The 21714-nt window shown below is 39.8% G+C and overlaps 1 protein-coding gene across 9 annotated transcripts in view; it reads left to right on the top strand.

The window, feature by feature from the left end:
* Nucleotides 1–21714, top strand: part of PTPRK (protein tyrosine phosphatase receptor type K) — a 402963-nt gene that overhangs the window by 295523 nt on the left and 85726 nt on the right. For all 9 annotated transcript variants that reach the window (XM_054061582.1, XM_054061574.1, XM_054061580.1 and 6 more), the window contains exons 8-10: nt 5821–6123; nt 19525–19634; nt 20761–20962. In XM_054061582.1, the coding sequence (XP_053917557.1) occupies nt 5821–6123; nt 19525–19634; nt 20761–20962 (615 nt within the window). The remainder of the gene's footprint in view (nt 1–5820; nt 6124–19524; nt 19635–20760; nt 20963–21714) is intronic.

The raw sequence follows: 21714 nt of genomic DNA, 5'->3' as shown, positions 1-21714 counted from the left end.
CATAATTATAGGATTTTTATATATTCTTATATACAGCAGCCTTAACCAAGTTTATGATTTTGGGGAACTCAGTATCTATATAATCAAACCTTTCTACATGGTTCATCATTCACTAATAGCAAAAGTAATAATTGAGAGTGATACAACTGAAATGAGCAAGTGAGGATCCTTTGTCTATTTATGTTTTGTTACTATTTTCTTACTGCACATTTGACAGCTATTCTGCTTTGGGTTTTACTTCCTCTGGTGTTTTTCACTCATACTGTTTTTCGGTGCTTTTATCAGAGGTCTTTTTTAGAAGACTTCTTTACAGCAAACTGTAACTTTTTTTTACTTTTGGGAACATTTTGTTTTTGTAGGACCTTGCATGAACCGAGGAAGCAGCAGGAGTTAGAATAATCAGCTTTTGATTTCCCACATGCCTAGGAGAGACCTATCCTGGAAAGGTCAGGAGAAGGCACAGGACAGAGAGTCTCGTGTTCTCATAGAATGAAAGTCTGGGGAATTCCAGTGACTGTGCAGACTGTGCAGTGACTGAGAGCAGTAAAAGAAAAATGAGGACTTTTTCTTTTTTTCCTATGTCATTTTTGCTCTAAAATGTAAGGGCAAGGTAATGAAAGGAGCCTCTGTGAGAAACACCGTATTTTAAATTGAAGGGCTACTACAAACTAAATTTAGTCTACTTCCTTAGCAGTTGTCATACATTTGCTTTTATATGTCAGAGGTTTCGTTTTATGTAAATCCCACATCTCACTGCAGTTCCCTCAAAACTCACTCAAATTTATGCCTTATCTCACTCTCCAAGTTCAGTTAGTTTTAGTTCCCTGTGTCACCAGTGAAGGTGACCTGGGTCATTCTTAGACTTGGTAAGAATTTCAGTCACTGTAGTTAAAGTAGACATTTGAAGTCAGGTCCTCAGTGTAATGCCATACCAAAAAGAGTTCAAGGCAGGGGAAGGGTCTGAAAACCAAACCAAATTAAAGAACTGTATGCACACAGTATATAGACGGATATGGTGATGTTCAAGAAGCACTGTCTCTGAAGTGTTTGTGCTTTAAAATTTGTCTGATTGTTTGCCATTTCATGCAGACAAATGTTTGTTCCATCTGCTGGTCAGAAGATCTAATTCCTCCTCCCCTGCTAGGTAAATGGAAATGAAACTGTTTCTTGCAATCAGCATTTAGGATTTCTGAGGAAAGACAGCAAAAGCAAAGGACTTGCCTTGCTTTGCTGGCCTGGTTTCACGGGATTTTTTTCACAACTTCAGGACATCTGTTTGATTGGCAGTGGGGTAATACATTTTACATTAAAAATAGATTCTGAGGAAATGCATGCTCTTACCTTGTTGCTTCTGCAACTGTGAAGGCTTTTGTTTTCATTGCATAAGTGAAGATAATCTCTACAAAGAGGCTCTGATATTGACCTGTCACAGCGTGTGTTGCTTATCTGGCACTAAAGAAATTGAATTTCATTTTATCAGCTATCTGAAGCGTCTTATTAAATCATCCTGCAGTTGAGAGGTGGTATGGGGTCAACAGGTTCTGCCTCTTTTGCCATCTATCCCTGGATTATTAACCTATGGAGAATTGCTAAAGCTGTTTTTATTTTATCCCATAAAGTTGGGTTAAATCTTCTTGATCCATAAACTGTTGTGAGTGAGTGCCACATGCATGTAATTCTTTTACTTAATGCCGTTTCTCCATAAGGAATGAGGATTTAGTAATCTGTATAAGTGTAAAGATCTCTTTTGTTATTCTATTTTTTCTATCCTTTTGATAATCTCCCAGTGCCTCTGGTTTTGATTGGCTCAGTGAGAGTAAAAGCAGTCAGATCAGATGATGGATCTGAGTCAGCAAGCACTTGGTAGTATTCATTTGCCAAGAGATAGAAGGAGGGTGGGGGGGGGAGGAAGATAGCAGAACTGGGTATTGCCAGGCATTGAGAGCAAAGAGCAGAGAGAAGAGCTGGCTGTAAGCAGAGGTAGTGGGGTGGAGGGCATAGCAGCAACCAAAGGGGGGAAGGGTCTGGCAGAAGGGAGCCTGACGTCAGCAGGACGACTTAGAAAGATCTAAAGGTCAACTCTGCCATCACCATGACCAAATCTTCCTTATGCCTCGTTACTATATTTCTGTTGGGAGATGTAGCTATGCCAGTCAGGATGTTCACATTCAAGAGCTTGATACAGTCACAGGATATTGAATTTCCTACAACAGCAGAAGCCCTGAATACTTCCTGCTATCTGCCATAAGGAACTTCCTCCAGTCTTAAATGTATTTTCTGCTGTAGAAGAAGGCTTGAAAAAATAAATTATGAGTACCCATTCCCCAAAATTTTAATTTTAAATACACGATTTAATGCAAATAGTATGTCATTTCACTCAAATTCCAAGCTCTCAATCAAGCATCTTTCAAAATGAATAAACTAAGCTATTGCATTTCAAATAACTTGTCCTTATGCTCAGATATTTAGTCAGTATCTGAGCGCTGCTATGCTTTTTCAAGCTTGTTCAGAGAAAATCTGCAAAAATTCTTTTAAAAAAAGAACTAGTTATGGAGTGGAGTTTAGCATTTCTGTGGAAACTATAAATGAACTTTCTGAATTGCTGCTGCTCGATGGTACTGTCTGGTGGCCAGAGCATTGGTTACCTGGAAGCTGTTCAGTTTTCTCGTGATCCTGACAGTAAATGACCTTGTAGCTTTGAACAAGCTATTAACCTTTTTGTGTCCCTCTCTCCTCACAAAAAAAGGTTTAATACCACTTGCCTGTCTCAGGGGGGTAATTGGTAGATTAATGTTTGGAAAATATTAAGTCCTTCCTGCTATTATTATTGGAACTCTAGCTGACAGGTTAAGAAATGAACAGAGATTTTCAGAGAATCTTAGTTCTTCCCTCTGACGTAGGATGGCGATTTGACATGAGTGATTCAATAAAGAAGTGAAAAGTCATTGATTGTCCATGTATTTTGAACGGAAATTCTAGGTGTGACTGAAAGAGGAAAGGTGAGAAAACAACAAATGGGAAGACAAGATGTAAATTGATTTACTGGGATTAGCAGAACTGAAAAAGTATCCAGAGATCAGAAGACTGTGCATAAATTGAAACGAGATCCCACTAGGACTAAGGAAATGTTGCAAACCCTAAAGAATGATGGTGAAAGGGAAAAACAGCAGATAAGCACTTATTTTTGCCCCCATCGAGAACGAAGTTATTCTTAATGAGATGCTTAGATTTTTGGGAGGCCTGCTCAAAAATTCAATGCTGTTTTGTCTGAGAAAAGTAATTATTTCGAAGATTGCTTTCGACTGAGATGTTACAGATGGAGGCTTTGTGGTGTGGTAGTTTAAAACAATAGGTCTTTACGTCTAGAGATCCCCAAGGCGAACGTTGCCCAGAAGTAAAAGTAAAATCGTGGTTTTAAAGCATCATTTTAGGAGCAGTGGGACAGTTGGCAGACTTTACCAAAGCTGTTGAGAGACTCTGCAGACTTTAATTACCATCTCAATTTTGCAGAAGTTGTTTAATTTCTGCCAAAGAAGGGAATAGTTGTGAGAAAGTGAGATCACACTCCATCTTTCATTCTTTCCTTTTTGACAGGTGAATAAAGGATGCTTTTCAGTATCTCCTGTGATACTGACACATTTGTAAAATTTGCATGGAATTGTAAAATAATTTTTCTTTAAGATTAACAAAGCTTTTATTTTTTCCTTCTCTTTTGAAAGTCTCATACAGTATAGCGTGAATGCAGTTTAAGTCCTGTTATGAAAGACATAAGATGAAAATGGAGTACATTTTCTGCTACTGATTAGTCAGCTTCCAACATTAATAGTTGCAACCTTCACAGCCAGGCAACATGTAGTATGTTGTGTTTATTTGAGTGGATGCAATAATTTTTAAATTCAGGTTTGAATTCTGTTTCTGGTGTGGGTGCTTGTGTTAGTAGAACAAAGAGGAAATTATTAAAATGAAAAGAATCATTACATTTCATGACGGAAATATTTACTCTTTTAGGCCTCAAATTCTAAAGCAGTGTATGTATATCTAGGTTTTTCACTATCACTGCTGTGAGAAATTTTTTTTTTATTTTTTTTTATTTTTTTTTTTTAACATTTGTGTTTCTCTGTGACACTTGAGTGTTTGTTTTTTTCCTAAGAGCTTGCAGTAGCCAAGGAAATACTGAGTCTTTGAAGACTCTTATTAGCTGCTTCAGTAGATCTACCGTATTGCTACTTTTTTTTTTAATAAGTAGTGCCTCACTCCTGTCTGTACTTGCTATAGCACCAGCCATTGTTTACTCTATAAACCCCCTTCTTTCCTCCTCTTCAAGTGTCTTATCTCTCAAGAACCTTCTCAATGCTGTCTTTCTGCTTCAAATCTCTATTGTTACGGTATACAATATATTAAGAAAGTTACTGCCCAGGAGATCTGCTAATATTCATTTGTATTTTTTGCCATATATGTGATAAATTGGTACTTAAAGGCAAAGGGAACATGCTTGTTCAAAATCTAGAAAGGATGGGGTAGATCATGGGAACAAACAGGCAAAATTTTTAATCCTCCAGATTCATGTTGCTAGGAATACCTTTATGTTATATTTAGAATTTGGTTGTTTTGATGTTTGAAACTAAATGTTTGCAGTTTGTCTGGCAAACTGCGTACTGAATAGATTACGCTGATTCACATTTCCTTATTTCAATATACCATCTGTGCTTTTGGCTGGTTGTTAGCCTGGTTTGGACTCTTGTTTCATAAATGCAAGTTACAAAAACCTGTTGTGCTCAGAAAGAGAAATCCTGTATTTCAATTCCTTGGATAATCTCAACTATTTTGACCTTACACCAGCAAGGACACGAGGCTGAAGCTGTACCTACAGGAGGCTTTATTTTCTCTAGTGGAAAAGGATATATTAGCAGGGTATAAAGATACCCTTGGTGTATTTTTCAGTGAAACTCGAGTGTATATAGTCATGGTCATGATTTTCATTGTGTAATCATTTTAATTAAGTCCAGCCATAAAAGTTAGTCTTGCATGAGCAGCAAAGGCACTAGAGAGAGAATGAAAGATTGATGACGGCTTGGGGAATACTCTGCTGGTGGAAATGTATGTGTGGAGAGCAACTCAGTTTTGGTAGCAGGTCAGAGATTACCAGCTCAGAGCATTGTCCAGGCAAAGTTTTGGGGAATGAGAAGAAGCAGATACTACGGCAATACCCACAAAACTCTTTGGTAATATTTTTGAGGCGTTTTGCTTCATTACTAAGATAGTAAATATTAATTAATATCTGTATCACTTTTGTAACTGCTAGCTTAGCAATGTAATTAGTGTAATTAGTATACAGCATTGCTTGGTGGCATGATAGATCATAGTGCAGTGAATGTTGACTCTTTGTTACTATGATGTATTGTCTAATTTATGCAGGTGGGAAAAAAATAGAGGGGAAATCAAGAAGGAAAGCCAGTGGTGACAGCTGGGCAGCCGTTGGTCACTCTTCTTGCATCAGCTGCCTGTATTCACAATTGCTTTGAATTGCTGCACTGTTAATTAATAATTCTTTTTCTCTTTGTTGTTAAGACTTAATCATTGATGGAAATCAGCAAAAAGAGGCTAGAGAAGAATGAAGTAAAAAAAAAAACATGACACTGGCAGGCTTTTTTCTCTTCAGGGTACTTGTAAAGAGGATGGTACTTCTTCCAGTAATAAGTCTGTGTTTGTTGAGTGTCTCCTTTGTTTTCCAATCCCTGGGGTCATCATCTGCCACCTACAGTTTGGTGCAAAGATGAAGAATGTTAATGATGTTTTTCTTCATTATGTTCTGCTTCCTAGAACCTATGAGAACACCGAAAACATTAAAGATTGCTGAGATCCAGGCCAGACATATTGCTGTGGATTGGGAATCTCTGGGTTACAATATCACTCGTTGCCACACTTTCAATGTCACTATATGCTACCACTATTTCTGCGGACACAACGAGAGCAAGGCAGACTGCTTGGATATGGACCCCAAAGCGCCCCAGCACGTTGTGGATCACCTGCCTCCATACACGAATGTCAGCCTTAAAATGATTTTAACTAATCCAGAAGGGAGGAAGGAGAGCGAGGAGACTATTATCCAGACGGATGAAGACGGTATGTGTATATGCTGTTATAGAAATTACATCCAAGTCCAGTCTAGACAGGTGGAAGGAAATGACTTTGTGTATTGCAGTATGAGTCCTGAAAGCTGGAACTTCTCTTCTATTAATGTATTAATTTGCCCTAAAACGATAGCTTTAGAAGTATTATAGCTGTCACCCTGCATAAATAGCCCAAAATGTCCATGTAGCTCAAGTCAAACTCAATCTTGCAGAGAAAAGGAGCTTGGCTTCCACATCATTCAAAAAATATGCTAAGACGGGTGACAAGAAACAAATGGTGACATTAGGTGAAGGTTTCTTCAAAGTATTAGGTGTAATATTTGAAAATTAATTTACTTCTGTAAATTTAAATGCTTACTTCAGTGCTTAAAGACTCTATAAAACCCCTTTAGCAAATTTATTTGAACAGTAATTTATGTTGTAAGTTACCATGTATCATATCTATTAACTGACTGAAAGCCACCCATCAGATTAAAGTATTATTTTGACAAGTTGGGTGTTGGACTTAGTGGTCCTTATGGGTCCCTTCCATCTTGAGATAGTCTAATATTCCTCTTTAAAATGTTCTCAATGAAGTTTCATTGATAAGACAGTTGAACTTACCTAAACTGGAAAGAAATGAAGAATAGGTATAGAAGTTAATAGTGAGATTCAGTGCTTAGGCTATGACTCTTGGTATGAAAGAGTTTAAAATAAAAATAGATATTTTTCCCTAGTAATATTTTGATTGTAATGCTAGAGGGCAACTTTAGTTTCCTTTTCTTTTATTTAGATTTCATTAAAACATTGACCACAACAAAATAAAAATAGGTATTGCCATCAGCAAGAAACAAGACTACTTGGACTAATATAAGAGTGTAGATACATAAGAAGATAAAATTGAAAAAAGGTAGCAAGTTTGCCTATAAAATAAAGGAGACAGTATGGCTTTATATATGTATGGCAATCAAGGTTAGAATCTGGTAGCCCTTTTTTTCCATATATTTTCGATTTTCCAAGAAATAGAAGAGGAATTTGTTTATTGTTGCAATAAAAAAGAGAGAACAGCTTATTAAATAGAATACAAGGAGCTGTAGAAAACCAGAGAGACATAGGTGTTTCATGTGAAGACTTATTGACAAGCACAGAATTAGAACATTTCATGGAATTCAAATTTTAGCATTACTTTTTAAGAAGTTAATTGTAAATGGTGAATTATTTCTGTATCTGTTTACATTATAGATATTTGTGTTTGCTGTTTTCCTTGAGGTTAAAAAAAAAAGTATTAGTAATATTATTACATCCATGGAAAGCATATTTCTTTTTATTTTAAACTGAGGATTCTAGAAAGTTTATGGTTTCTGGTATCCTTTGTCTAGTTAGATGTGTGGAAATGGTGGCTGGTCACTAAAGCAGTGCTCGTCAAGAGCAGAGTTATGTGCATATATTTGTTTTCTGATTTCGTTGTGGATTATTCTTGGAAAATGGTGTACACAGTATGCTATCAGCGAACTTGTTTAGACTTAGCTTTGATGTCAGAGGTACCGTAGTGTAGAAGAAGCCTCACTCAGTGAACAAAAGTTGCTTAGGTAAAATATTTCAAGCAGATGATGTTTTCAAGGAAGGTTTAATAAATTTTGAAAGGTACCTATATTCAGACACATTGGTGGTAATAATGCTTTTGACGTGAGAATTGCCTCTTTGTGAGATCTACTCAGTGATACTATTGGAAATGAAATGTGTTTTTTTAATTACGTGTTCCTGATTGACTTGAAAGTCTGTGTCTCTTTTGCCTTATATTTCAAAATACGGGGCATGTTACCTACATGTAATCCAAAGGGCTTCCAGCCATCTCAGATGGTGAAAGGTGTGTTCACACCTACATCTCTCCTTGAGCTCTCATACCAATAGTAAACTTGAGTTCAGTAGTTGATTACGTATGAGTATGCCGCTAGCTTAGAACTATGTCCAAATCACAGAATCACAGAATCACAGAATCACACAAGGTTGGAAAGGACCCATTGGATCATCGAGTCCAACCGTTCCTAACACTCCCTAAACCATGTCCCTAAGTACTTCATCCACCCGTTCCTTAAACACCTCCAGGGAAGGCGACTCGACCACCTCCCTGGGCAGCCTGTTCCAGTACCCAATGACTCTTACTGTGAAGAATTTTTTTCTGATATCCAACCTGAACCTCCCCTGACGGAGCTTCAGGCCATTCCCTCTAGTCCTGTCCCCTGTCACTTGGGAGAAGAGGCCAGCTCCCTCCTCTCCACAACCTCCTTTCAGGTAGTTGTAGAGAGTAATAAGGTCTCCCCTCAGCCTCCTCTTCTCAAGGCTAAACAACCCCAGCTCTCTCAGCCGCTCCTCATAAGACTTGTTCTCCAGCCCCCTCACCAGCCCCGTTGCTCTTCTCTGGACACGCTCCAGAGCCTCAACATCCTTCTTGTGGTGAGGGGCCCAGAACTGAACACAGTATTCGAGGTGCGGTCTCACCAGTGCCGAGTACAGAGGGAGAATAACCTCCCTGGACCTGCTGGTGACCCCATTTCTGATACAAGCCAAGATGCCATTGGCCTTCTTGGCCACCTGGGCACACTGCTGGCTCATGTTCAGTCGGCTGTCAACCAGCACCCCCAGGTCCTTCTCTTCTGTGCAGCTCTCCAGCCATTCTTCCCCCAGTCTGTAGCGCTGCATAGGGTTGTTGTGCCCCAAGTGCAGGACCCGGCATTTGGTCTTGTTAAACCTCATCCCATTGGTCTCGGCCCAGCAGTCCAGCCTGTTCAGATCCCTTTGCAGAGCCTCCCTACCCTCCAGCAGGTCGACACTTCCTCCCAGCTTAGTGTCATCTGCAAACTTGCTGAGGGTGCACTCAATGCCTTCATCCAGGTCATTGATAAAGACATTGAACAGAGCTGGACCCAGTACTGAGCCCTGAGGAACTCCACTTGTGACTGGCCTCCAGCTGGAGTTAACTCCATTGACCACCACTCTCTGGGCCCGGCCATCCAACCAGTTTTCAACCCAGGAGAGTGTGCGCCTGTCCAGGCCAGAGGCTGACAGTTTCTGAAGCAGAATGCTGTGAGAAACTGTGTCAAAGGCTTTACTGAAGTCCAAGAAGACTACATCCACAGCCTTTCCCCCATCCAGTAGTTGAGTGATTTTGTCATAGAAGGTGATCAGGTTAGTTTGGCAAGATCTGCCTTTTGTAAACCCATGTTGACTGGGCCTGATCACCCGGTTCTCTTGCGTGTGCTTCATGATAGCACTCAAGATTACCTGTTCCATGACTTTCCCTGGCACTGAGGTGAGACTGACAGGCCTGTAGTTCCCCGGATCCTCTCTGCAACCCTTCTTGTATATGGGCACAACATCAGCCAGCCTCCAGTCTAGTGGAACTTCCCCAGTCAGCCAGGACCTCTGGAAGATGATGGATAGGGGTTTGGAAAGGACATCCGCCAGTTCCTTCAATACTCTTGGGTGGATCCCATCCGGCCCCATAGACTTGTGGACGTCTAGCTGGGCAAGCAAGTCTCTAACCGCCTCCTCTTGGATCACGGGAGCCTCAATCTGCCCCTCTAACTCTTGGATTTGTAAACAGAAGGAACAACTTTCTTTGCTATTAAAGACTGAGGCGAAGAAGGCATTAAGTACCTCAGCCTTGTCCTTATCCCCTGTCACTGTTGTTCCTTCTGCATCCACTAGAGACTGGATATTCTCCCTCGTCCTCCTTTTCCTGTTAATGTACTTGTAGAAAGACTTTTTGTTGTCTTTCACAGACTTAGACTTAATGATGAAGTATCTGTCTGAAAAATGTTTTACAACACGGTTTGCGGCCTAAGTCTGGACTCAGACTAAGAAGATGAGAACTACAGGAAGATACATGAGTCAGCACCCCACATATTTCACAGGTAGTCAGAAGTGGCCGCATCATCATAATAGTTTTTGCAGGTTTTGTAGAATGAGCATGATGTTAATTACATAGTGGGGACATTATCGGTGATTCCTTTATGAGAAGGAAAATAGAAGGATCACAGTATTTCCCTAAATTTTTGCAAATTACATTAATTAGAAATAGCTAATTTCTGATTGAGAGCTTCCCTGCAGAGAAGGACTTGGGGGTACTGGTCGATGAGAAGCTCAACATGAGCCGGCAATGTGCATTCACAGCCCAGAAGGCCAAACGTATCCTGGGCTGAATCAAAAGAAGCGTAGCCAGCAGGGCGAGTGAAGTGATTCTGCCCCTCTATTCCTCTCTTGCGAGACCTCATCTGGAATATTGTGTCCAGTTCTGGAATCCTCAACATAAGAAGGATATGGAGCTGTTGGAATGTGCACTACGAGGACAGGCTGAGAGAGTTGGGCTTGTTCAGCCTGGAGAAGAGAAGGCTCACAGGAGATCTTATAGCGACCTTCCAGTACCTGAAGGGGTCTTACAGGAAAGCTGGAGAGGGGCTTCATAAAGGCTTGTGGGGATAGGACCAGGGGGAACCGGGTATAAACTGGAGAGGGGCAGATTTAGGCTAGACATTAGGAAGAATTTCTTCACCATGAGAGTGGTGAGGCAGTAGGACAGGTTGCCCAGGGATGTTGTGGCTGCCCCATCCCTGGAGATGTTCAAGGCCAGGTTGGACAGGGCCTTGGGCAGCCTGATTTAGTGGGATGTCCCTGCCTATGGCAGAGGGGTTGGAAGTAGATGATCTTTAAGGTCCCTTCCAACCCATAGTATTCTGTGATCCTATGATTCTGTGATAGCCACTGATTACATGATTATCTGAAAATGTGCACTTAGGTTGGGTACTTTTAATAAATAGAAATGACAACAAGAGCTAATTAGCTTTTTGTTAGATTTTCTGTAGCGCAACATTCTTTCATGGAATCATAGAATGGTTTAGTTTGGAAAGCACCTTAAAGATCATCTAGTTCCAACCACTCTGCCATGGGCAGGGACACTGTCTACTTGAACAGGTTGCTCACAGCCTGATCTAACCTGGCCTTGAACACCTACAGGGAAGGGGTTTCCACAAGTTCTCTGGGCAAACTGTTCCAGTACCTCACCACCCTCACAATAAAAAATTTCTTTCTAATATCTAATCTGAACCTTCCCTCCTTGAGCTTAAAACTGTTACTCCTTGTCCCTCCTCTGTAGTCCCTGATAACGAGTCCCTTCACAGCTTTCCTGTAGGCCCCTTTTAGTACTGGAAGGTTGCTATAAGGTCTCCCTAGAGCCTTCTGTTCTCCAGGCTCAACAAGCCCAACTCTCTCAGCCTGTACTCATATGGGAGGTGCTCCAGCCCTCTGATCATCTTCATGGCCCTCCTCTGGACTTGCTCTAACAGGTCCATGTCCTTCCTGTGCTAAGGACTCCAGAACTGAACATAGTACTTTAGGTGAGGTCTCACGAGAGCGGAGTAAAGGGACAGAATCACTTCTCTAGACCTGATGGTCGCAATTCTTTTGATGTGGCCCAGGATCCAGTTGACTTTCTGGGCTGCAAGTGCACGTTGCCAGCTCATGTTGAGCTTCTCATCCATCTGCACCCCTAAGTCCTTCTCTTAAGGGGTGCTGTCAATCTGTTCTCTGCCCAGTCTTGCCCTTGATCTTTTTCCAGTGTCATTCTTTCTTACAAGGATCTGCTCATTGAGTAAACACTTCATAGACTCGTGGTGTTAAAGGTGTCTACCAGGCATTTTCGTGTCTCTCTTTGTCTTTACCATTTTGCCACTTTGTTGCTTTGTCCATCTTCATCATGCTTCCAGCTATCTGTCTCTTTCTTCTTTTTTTCTGTTGTTTTGTTTTAATCTTTCCTTGCATCTCTCTTCTGTCATTTCACATCTTTCCTTCTGCTAGGAGCTTTACATATATTTGAACTTCTAAGATTCCCTAAATGTAGAGGAACTTGGGCATTTGTAGGGTTCTGATGACAGACGGTGAGGATCTCTGGTTGTCTCTTTCACAAAGGTTCATACTTATATATACGGCTGCATAGCTGGGTCAGATCTCCCAGAGTGCTAAATAATAACTGAGCGGTATATGGCATCAGCAGCAGCATTAACCGAGGAAATCAAATCCAGGGATATCAATCTGAAAATAGCCTCCTTTCTGACCAGAGCTAGATCTGAAGACTTGATGGTTTAAGTATTTTTTTTAACTTGAATAGACAGAATTGATCTTTATATTATAGTGATTTATGGAGAGCTTGTGTTACATGTAAAAATTAAACCCTTGAGCAATACACTATAAAACAAGTTGTACATGTTGGGGTGAGACCACACCATCACTAAGGTGGGGGAGAAAGCTCTTCTGACTACATGGGCAATCAGTGCTATCTGTGCCATGATAGGGACTCACTGCTTCACCTGGCTTGCGTATGAGATGGACTGTTTGATGGATCTGATAAAGGAAAAAGAAGACTTGCACAATCTGGGGATGTATACATGCGGGACAGAAATGATACTTAGCATTTTGAACAAATCACAAGAGCCAGCAGTGAAATTGTTATGAATCAGCAGCATGCTTGCGTTCCCGGAGCTGCCTGTTCACAAGGGGGCCGTGAACTAAGAGGGACCCTTTTAGGAGCAGCAAATGGTGAATGGGCTTAAAGCAGATAAATGTTTCCTTACTTTTTAATTGGAAACAGATGCAAAAGGCAGTGGATTTACAGGAATAGTGACATTAGCTCTGAGAGCACAGCTATGGAGAAAGTAAATCATGAAGCTGAAAGGATTTGATGGTGATTTTATAACTAGTAAGGGAGTGTGTCGTCTCCCAGCAGGCAAACAACTAATTGAAAAAGATCACTCGGAATAGGATAAGTACCCATTTTGGGGCTTAAAGTATACCAAAGCTTTGGTCTGGGCTGAGGACACACTTATTGAACACAAATGAGGCCCCGCATCTTTTGGAGAGAGTGGCTCCTTCAGCTTTGTGCAGAGATGTGTAGAGCTGCTATGCAGGGTTAAGGCACCAACTGTCTAACCATTACTCATGCTCCTGGGAAAACTCCAACAGGCCCACCACTCTGGGAAACCATAGAGAAAGGCAGAAATGTTGTAATTAAAGGACAGAAAAATTAAATGCTTTCTAAATGTGTGAAGAGGAAATACCTTCTAACAGCTTTAAGGGAGGATTTTAGGGAAATAGTTGACACTTAGTATTTTTCTGTGTTTGATAAGTAGGACTGTAAATTGCCTTTTATAAAAAAAATTAGAAAATATATATATTTTTCTCCATTCACTATTTGATTTGAGAAGCACTTTTTCTTTGTGCTTTTTCAAGTTGTTCTGGCACTCCAGGAAACTGTGGGGGGCAAGAAAAGAGAAAGTAGAAAATATGCTTCAATCAAAAGAAACAAACAAGCAAGCAATGCTTCGAGGAGCTTTGCAAAAACATAGATGCAAAACTCTACTAGTAAAGTTGTAAAGTAACAGATATAGTCCACGTGGGAGAAAAGTTAATGCAGTGAGATGAGCAGGCGGTGTGTCCAATGCTGCCAAGGAGGCTGCAAAGATTGCTTGAACTAGCAAACTGTCTCCAAAAATGTGTAACTTGTCTGGCCGAGTTATACGTGCATGGATGTCAAGTGAACCCAGAATACAAATTATATTTGGAAAAAAATGGCAAGTGGTTACTGTCAATAAGGGAAGCCCAGGATTAGGAGATAAAGATTTATGTGTGAAGGTGTCCATAAAGGCCACTGCTAATGACAACTGACCTCAGTTCTTGACCAAAAAGGAAGACTAGTGGCCTACATGTCATGAGTAGCAGGAAAATGTAGTGTCAGTTTAGTCAAATAAGGGAAGAAATTTCATGTCTTCAGCAGCAGTTAACTGAAACTGATTGTTACCAACCTACTGCCATTGGTAAAAGGAGCCTAGGATAACCTATTTGTCCTTCAGCTCGTGAAAATAACTCCAATTCCTTTTTTCAGATAGCAGGTAAGATTTGCTATCGGCATATCATCAGGAGAGAGAAAAAGTGGTTGCAGAAAGATAAGTGAGCACTTCTTATTAAAGACATCACAAAAGTTGATTTGTGAGACAGCAAGAAAAATATTGAACTTATTAGCAGAGATTTATTTTAAGCTTACACTGAAGAAATGACAAATGAAGTAAGCTGTTTTAAGGTATTGCGGGGACAAGAAATACAAGCTAGGTTTTATATTAATAGCTCTGGAAAAATAGGTCCTGAAACACAGAATTATTTACCCTGGCTGAAACAACTCCCTGCTTTCATTTCCTTTATGTGCCTATATTAGAAGCTTTATAGCTGAAGAAGTGATAGCGCCTATGAGATTCTTTGTTGAAGTGGTGTGTTTGACATAATGATGCCTGCAAATAGGCCAGAATTAGTGGCTATTTCAGCAGTGTGTAGTGGAATGAGGGCCTACACCTGGGCCCACGAGTTCTCATTATTTATTCCCAAGCCATGCACTAGCTGAAGGTGCTTTCTGGCTATTGATTTGCATATTTTTAGAAAGCTGTAAGTTATGTGAGGTTGTTTCACCCTGACATGGAGAAAAATTTCCAAATCCCAGAAATGAAGAGTACTAAAGTAAGCGTTAGGTGTGAAAAGGCTTTAAAAAAAATACTGCATTAGGTGCCTGAGCCCCTGGACTGAGCAAATCCAGAACTCATGGACTTCAACCCATTTGATATCTGCATCTGTATCTACAGTGATAGCCACTGCTGCTCAGACTGGTTAGCCTCTATCAGCTTCCTTAGTAGCTCGATTGTAAGAATTTGTTTGTTACGTTAGGAATTTTATGTAGGCTGGAAGGTCTGGGAACCCATTGCAGGCATGAGCAGGTCGGTGCTGGTGCAGTCCCACGGTGGCCCAGGGTAGGTGATGCAGACTTCTGAAAGGCTGTCGGCTTTCACCTGGAAAATGTGGCCCAGTGCCACCTTGCTGCCCACTGCCTAGGGAGGACAGCATCCCTGCCACCACCAGCCCTGCTCCTACAAGAGCAGAGACTGGTAACCAGAGAGCATATGCACTGAAGAAGACTATTAACATGCAATCGTTTTTCCTCTCGATAGCACTCAGTAGCATCTTTGTCTTTGCTGCAGACGATGCACCTAGAAGTTTTTCCAAAGTTGTCTTTTTTGTCACTGCTTTTGGTCTCCTGTGATCTCCTATTTGGTCTCCTGTCTCCTATACTCCTATGGTAAAGACTAGTAATAGCATTCTGATTATTTTTTTTTCCTTTTTATTATTTCAAATTTTCTTCTAATTAAGCCTTAGTGTCGAGTTGCACCAGAGCATAAAGTTAAAATGGAAAGGTGGGCCATTTTAATTGCTTGTAACATTTAAACCATAGAAGAGGTGATTGTCACCATCTCCTGAAAATAAGCATTTACCTTTGGAGAAGGGCTGTAAGTTTGCTGCTGATACGATTTAATTCCACAAAGGAATTTTTCCCACTGTAACCACACATATATCTACACATAGCCTTTATCATATAGAATAACAATACTCTGAACAGCTTTCACAGAGTGCAAAAATAATAAAAATATTCTGGTTACTTTCATTATTTTGCAGCAGGAAAGCTTAAGCAATATAAATACATCTTTATAGTGGTTGGTGTCAGTTAATATGTTATTCTTCCAGAAGTATTGTATTGTAACATAAATTTCCCGTTATATTAGTGTAGAACAAGGTTTAGGTGACACTATTTGTGAATAACAATTTATTTGTGACTGTGACATAATTTAATGCAAATATATTGCTCTAAAATGAATCGGTCTGATGCCAGATTGATGGTTTGTGCTTTTATTATGCATAGTATTTATAAAAGTCCAACATCTCACATGTATTTAGAGGAAAAGATTATCAGCTATTCACTGTACAAATATATAGCTTCATTTAAAGGGCTCTGGAGATGCATATAAACCATGAAAAAAGGGTTTGTGATGTTTCCATTACAAAACCTTGCTGAAATTCCTTTTGAATTTTTTTATGTTACTTCTATACATACGTGCACTTTATGTTTGTATACTTTTTAATAGGAAATAATTTTTTTGCTTAAGTTCACAATCTCTTCTGAAAATCATACAGTAAAACCCATCTAAATGATTTTGCTTCTTCAGATAAGTGTAGAACTTGACTTATTGGAACTTTAGCATAGAATAGTGCAGGTGAAAGAATGTTTACTGTTGTTGTCACTGTGAGATGGTGGGGTCACACTTTACAAGGTCAGCAGATGGAAAGAAAATCAATGGGACCAGAATCTCTTTGAAGAGGGACTGCAGAGGCCAGGAGGTCTAAATCAACTACTCTAGCAGCTATGTATACTTTTTAAATTATACCGGACCATTGATAGGGAATCTTAAGTAATGTACTTCACCTTAATAGACACTTGTAGTGGTCTTGAGTGCTTTGATCTACTATAGACCGTCCGTAAGTCCAAGAGCGAGGGCTTACATAGGAAGAAGACTGGGAATTGAGAAGGCAGCCAAGAGGTGCTGTGGAGAGTGATGGGGCTTCTGGAGACGGTCACTCAAGCCTGAAGAAAGCCTGTTGGGCTGTTTGTGAGGGGGTTTCTGAAAGCTATTATCAGGATAAGAATGTTTACCTGGCTGTTTTTCACCTCAGTCCTTGCTAAATATCATATAGAAGGCAAGGCTCTTAACACTTCTTTGGAAGAGTGTAGTTTAATGTGTTTCTTAAGTCCTTACAGCCCTGCTAGGAGTCATACAGAATAGATGGCAATGGCTGCCTGCTTAGACAGATGCAGTTTGAGTCTTCAAAGTAGTGCTACCAACAGGTACACTGCTACTGTTCTTTTGTTGTTGGGTTTTTGTTTGTTTGGGGTTTTTTTTTACTAATTTCAGCCTTTTTTAAATTTCTCTTTGTAACTAATACTAACCTGCAAACAAAGACATAAAACCATAAATGAGGATGTTTAGACATTATTTTGACTAACCTGACTGATGAAGGTATAGACCTGCCCACAGATACTTTTAAGAAGACTCCTTTGCTCCTGTTTGTCTGTCTCCTTCCTCTCCTTTGCCCCTTTGCTAAAGCCATGCAATTAAAAGACTTTTGTACTGACATAGAACTGAAAAATGGAAGGGAAAAATAACTTCAGACCCATCAAAATGTGTCCTTCAAACTACAATTAATTTCTATTCCTTTTTCTAGGCATTTGAACTTATTTCTTTCTTCTTTTTTTTTTAATTGCAGTTGAACTCTCACATAATTTAAGTTGCTCCCAGGCTTCATTTTTGGTGAATTTGCAGGGGTGGGTGAGGTTTGTGGGAATCACTGTTCTCTTTTTCTAGACACTTGTTCTCTTTTACTTTCTGACCTTATTTTTACTGGGATTCCCAGCAAGCTGCTCATTGCTGTGCTAGCTTCTGTTCTTGTGCCCTTTGCATGCCAGTGGGAAGAGAAGCATGAAACTAACTGGGATCATGTAGTTCCAGTCAGTTTAACATTGCTGCAGCTGTCACAAGCAACAAATTTTATATTACAGGGGAAGAAAACACAGTCATGCGATATGATGAGCCTAGAGGCTTCTCCCACTTGGGTGTTAAACAGGAAACATAAGAGGATTTATGCAAACATAGAATCATTAAGGTTGGAAGAGACCTATAAATCATCGAGTCCAACTATCAACGTAGGGCACTGCACATACAGCTTTAACTGTGTATGAAACATACTGAGCACCACACAAAAAGTATGTTGCGGGGCTTTGACCAGTTGCGTCTGTTTTCTTTTTACATTTCGTGCTTTAATGTCAGATTTCATATCCAGTGTGCATGGCCTGGTGCATTGCTCTGTTCTTTTCCAAACACAGATGTACATGTATCTATCAGGGAAAATGTTGTGTGCATCAGAGTATATTCATATCTCATTTGAGATATGGAGAAGAAAAACAGTAGAGCATTCCCATGAAAAACAAAGTGTTGCCTACAGCAACCCTCTCAATGCCATGAACAGTACTTAGGGGCTGTCATGGTTTGTCAGCCTTCATCCACTGCCCAGTCCATGTCAGGGCACTGAAGCGAATCAGCAGCTTATGATTTCAGTTAACCTTCTCCTAAGTCTTCATTTGGCAGATAAATTAATAGTTTCTATGAAGTTCTCCTCTGTTTATTTGTGGAGTTGAGTCCACGAATTTATTATTAATGTGGCAAATTATGTTGTTTGTACCACAGGTCAGATCATCATTTATAGGTTCCATGTTGGCTGAAATAAATCCCACTGTTGGGATAGACCACTCACTCCTTAGTGCTGCTAGCACAGTGCCAGACGCTTACTTTGATCCAGTAACTTTTAATTTATTTTTACTCTTTGTACAACTTCAGTCTGTTTTGATAATTATACCTAAGAAATGTCATGCATGCGATTCACTGAAAGTTACATTGAAGAAAACAGGCTGATTAAGAAGAGGAGAGAAATATATGTCTATATATTAAATAGAAGTAACATTTTAGCTTGAAAGATTACAGATTAAGGCATCTTTGGCTTTTTGAGAAGGGAGGGTGTTTCTCTGGGTTTAGGATTTCTTCAGTCACTCTCTTATCCTCATCCCCTTCTTTCAGCATGCATGTGTTCAAAACTAGGTGACCTGCTGTGGTTCAAAAGGAACTGTATGTGCAGGCAAAAACATCTTGTAAGCTGAAATGGGAGATAACTAAGCGCTTCTGCCTGGTGTTGATGGGATTACCAGGTACTGTGAATCACTCAGCCGAAGAGGCCTGAGGTGACACTTCAGACTTGTTATTACAGCAGGGATATTGGTTCCATTTAAAATAAGAAAATAGGGTCATCTTAGTGCGGTTCAGTTCAAAGCTTTGAAAGTGTCTCTTATTGGAAAGATTTGATGTAAGCAGTTTTGATCCTTCTGCAGCACGAGCACGTGGCAGCTGAACTGGTGTAATTTGCCCTGTGCCCAGCCCCCTATCTAAACAAGGATTTCTTTTAAAACAAGAAATCATAAGAAGGGGTGACAGAAAACTATTTTGTAAGCATTTATCTCATTTGAAAGATGCAGTGTAACAGAGGCTCTTCCTTGCCTTTGATTTTTTCTTTTTAAAAGGATTTTAAAACCATGTAGTCCTTGTCCTAAGATACGCTTATTATGGAGTTCGTTGATGTTCCCTCAAGTCGTAATCTAGCTTGAACTGTTCCCCTGGCTATACTACAAGACAATTTGACTTTGCATGAAGTTTTGAAAACCGTGTGTGGGTATAAAGTTTCAACTTCATGCTTTCCCTGCACTGAGAATGACAAAATACACTTTGAAGTGCTTTTTCATACTCTCTACCGCTGCCTTTTGCATACGATTGAATATTAATAAAAATAGATCGGTGTTCACTTTTGGGTTTAATAGGATATTCTGTCATCTCTTTTAATTTTTTGTCCCTTGAATTTCCTATTTTTATAAGTTTTATTTTGTTTGTAGTGCCAGGCCCTATACCTGCCAAGTCAGTGAAAGGAACTCCTTTTGAAGATAAGATCTTCCTCAACTGGAAGGAACCTATGGATCCAAATGGCATCATTACTCAGTATGAGGTAATCATTAAACAGCTAACAAGCATAAGAGAAAGCTAGGAAAGTGCACCAAGAGGAGTGGCTGACAGTGGGTGTGTATGCTATGTAGGCAGCTATGCAGTTATGTGCTGCTTTCATTTATGGGACACTGGATTTCATAGAGTGATTAGATATTAAAAAATCATAGTTATGGTGCATATACTTTTGGCTGGCCAGCCCTGTCAAGTGGCTTTGGCATGCGAGTATAACAATAATAGAATCTATGTGGGAGGTGCTAGTTTTAAAAATCTTATCTCATTACTATACAACCTTTTAAAGCCATGACAGTCATGATCTCTTAAATCTTCTTTGTTGGAAGACAAGGTTATATGAAAAGTAAGATGGTTATTAAATTTGGAGCGATTATTTTTAGCTTTGTCAGATCTTCAGATATCATTCTTGAAGGAAACCTCCATGTTTATTCTATTTAAAGTGTATTTAATATATGAGCCTTCTCATATAGAGGTTCCATAGGAGGTTGGTAGGAAACGTGAGCTGAGTTGAGGAACAAACACCATCCTCTCCAGTACTCCTTTTTTTTAAAGGAACAGGGGATACAGTTTTGTGTGCTAGTGAATTATTGGAGGAAGACAAACCAACTAACCAAGCAAACCCCCAATAATCTGTTTGTTTATCTATTTAATGCTAATGAAGTCCTTCAAATAGTGTGGGTTAACCCTGGTGGGCAGCTCAGCCCCACCCAGCTGCTTGCTCTCTTTCCCACTGGGGGACAGTTGGAGTGGTGAAATTATGAGCTTTTGTGGTTTACTCACAAATCCAGAATGCAGCACCATACAAGGAGGAGAGGGAAAAGTTTTACAGGAAGTGAAAAATAAAAGTGATTTGGGGAAGATAAGGAAGATGGTGCGGGTGCCTGATCTTAAATGTAACAGTGAAATTTTCGCTATATGAACTAAAATCACAAAGAGAGATGAAGAGCACTTGATTAGCTTTTCAAGTGAAGCAGGCTCTACAATAATACACATCAAGTCCTCATAGCATCCCCAGGATAGTTGGGTAGCTCTTTTGGGTTTTTTCCAGCTAAGCTAACCTAATTCCCTTGTGCCAAAACCTGTAACAATTGTTACAAAGATGATTGTTTTCACAGGTCAGCTATAGCAGTATAAGGTCGTTTGATCCTGCAGTTCCAGTGGCAGGACCTCCGCAAACTGTGTCGAAGCTGTGGAACAGCACACACCATGTCTTCTCACACTTGCATCCTGGTACTACTTATCAGTTCTTTATACGTGCAAGCACTATCAAAGGATTTGGACCAGCAACGACAATCAATGTAACAACCAACATCTCAGGTAAGACCAAAAACCAACAACAGAAAACAAAAAGAAAATAAAAAGGAAAGGGGAGAAAGGGAATTTTTTATTTTTTTGTAAGGCTTGAAAAATCATGAAATGGGAAAGAAACCTCCCCCAAAATCCTGTAATGTGAAACTGTATTACTGAAGTTGTTTTTGAGTGTATCTGCCAAACACTAGCGTAAGTTCAGGGATAAATTTTTGCATGAGGTAGAAACTGAACACCTGTAGTTGTTAACAGTTTGATTTTGTGTATTGTTATGCTTTCCTCTAAAGGTTTTGGACTGCTATGTAAACCTTAACTAATTAAGCCTTACAGCACTGCATAAGTCACTAAGTACTGTATTTGTTTTGCAGAGTAGTAGAGTCAGATGCAGAAAATTAACTGACTTGCTCAAGGTGACACCACTTAGCAGCACAGCTATAACAGAATTGGGACAGTTGGAGGGAAGTGTGAATTTATTTGGCCAGATTCATATAGATCTACTTCCTCGTGCATTTATTCACTTACTGCAATGCCAAGATTGACATTATTTGTCTTAATAACACACTGCAAACTCTAGAAGGAAGTAACATCAAATAGAATGCTTTAATATTTTTATTTTCTTACATTTCAGACTTATTCTCAAAAACAGAGGTAGTAGCTCGTTCAGTTGTTAGCAGAAGATAAGTCACTGCTGTATCTAGACACACTGCTGATTTTTATGACGTGGTGACTTCAGAGCTTTGCGGAGATAAAAGAAGTCAGTC

This window comes from Cuculus canorus, chromosome 3 (assembly GCF_017976375.1).
Source record: "Cuculus canorus isolate bCucCan1 chromosome 3, bCucCan1.pri, whole genome shotgun sequence".
In the NCBI taxonomy this organism is placed as follows: domain Eukaryota; kingdom Metazoa; phylum Chordata; class Aves; order Cuculiformes; family Cuculidae; genus Cuculus; species Cuculus canorus.
Note: the sequence above shows the minus strand (reverse complement) of the source record. Positions and strands in the feature narration are given on the sequence as shown.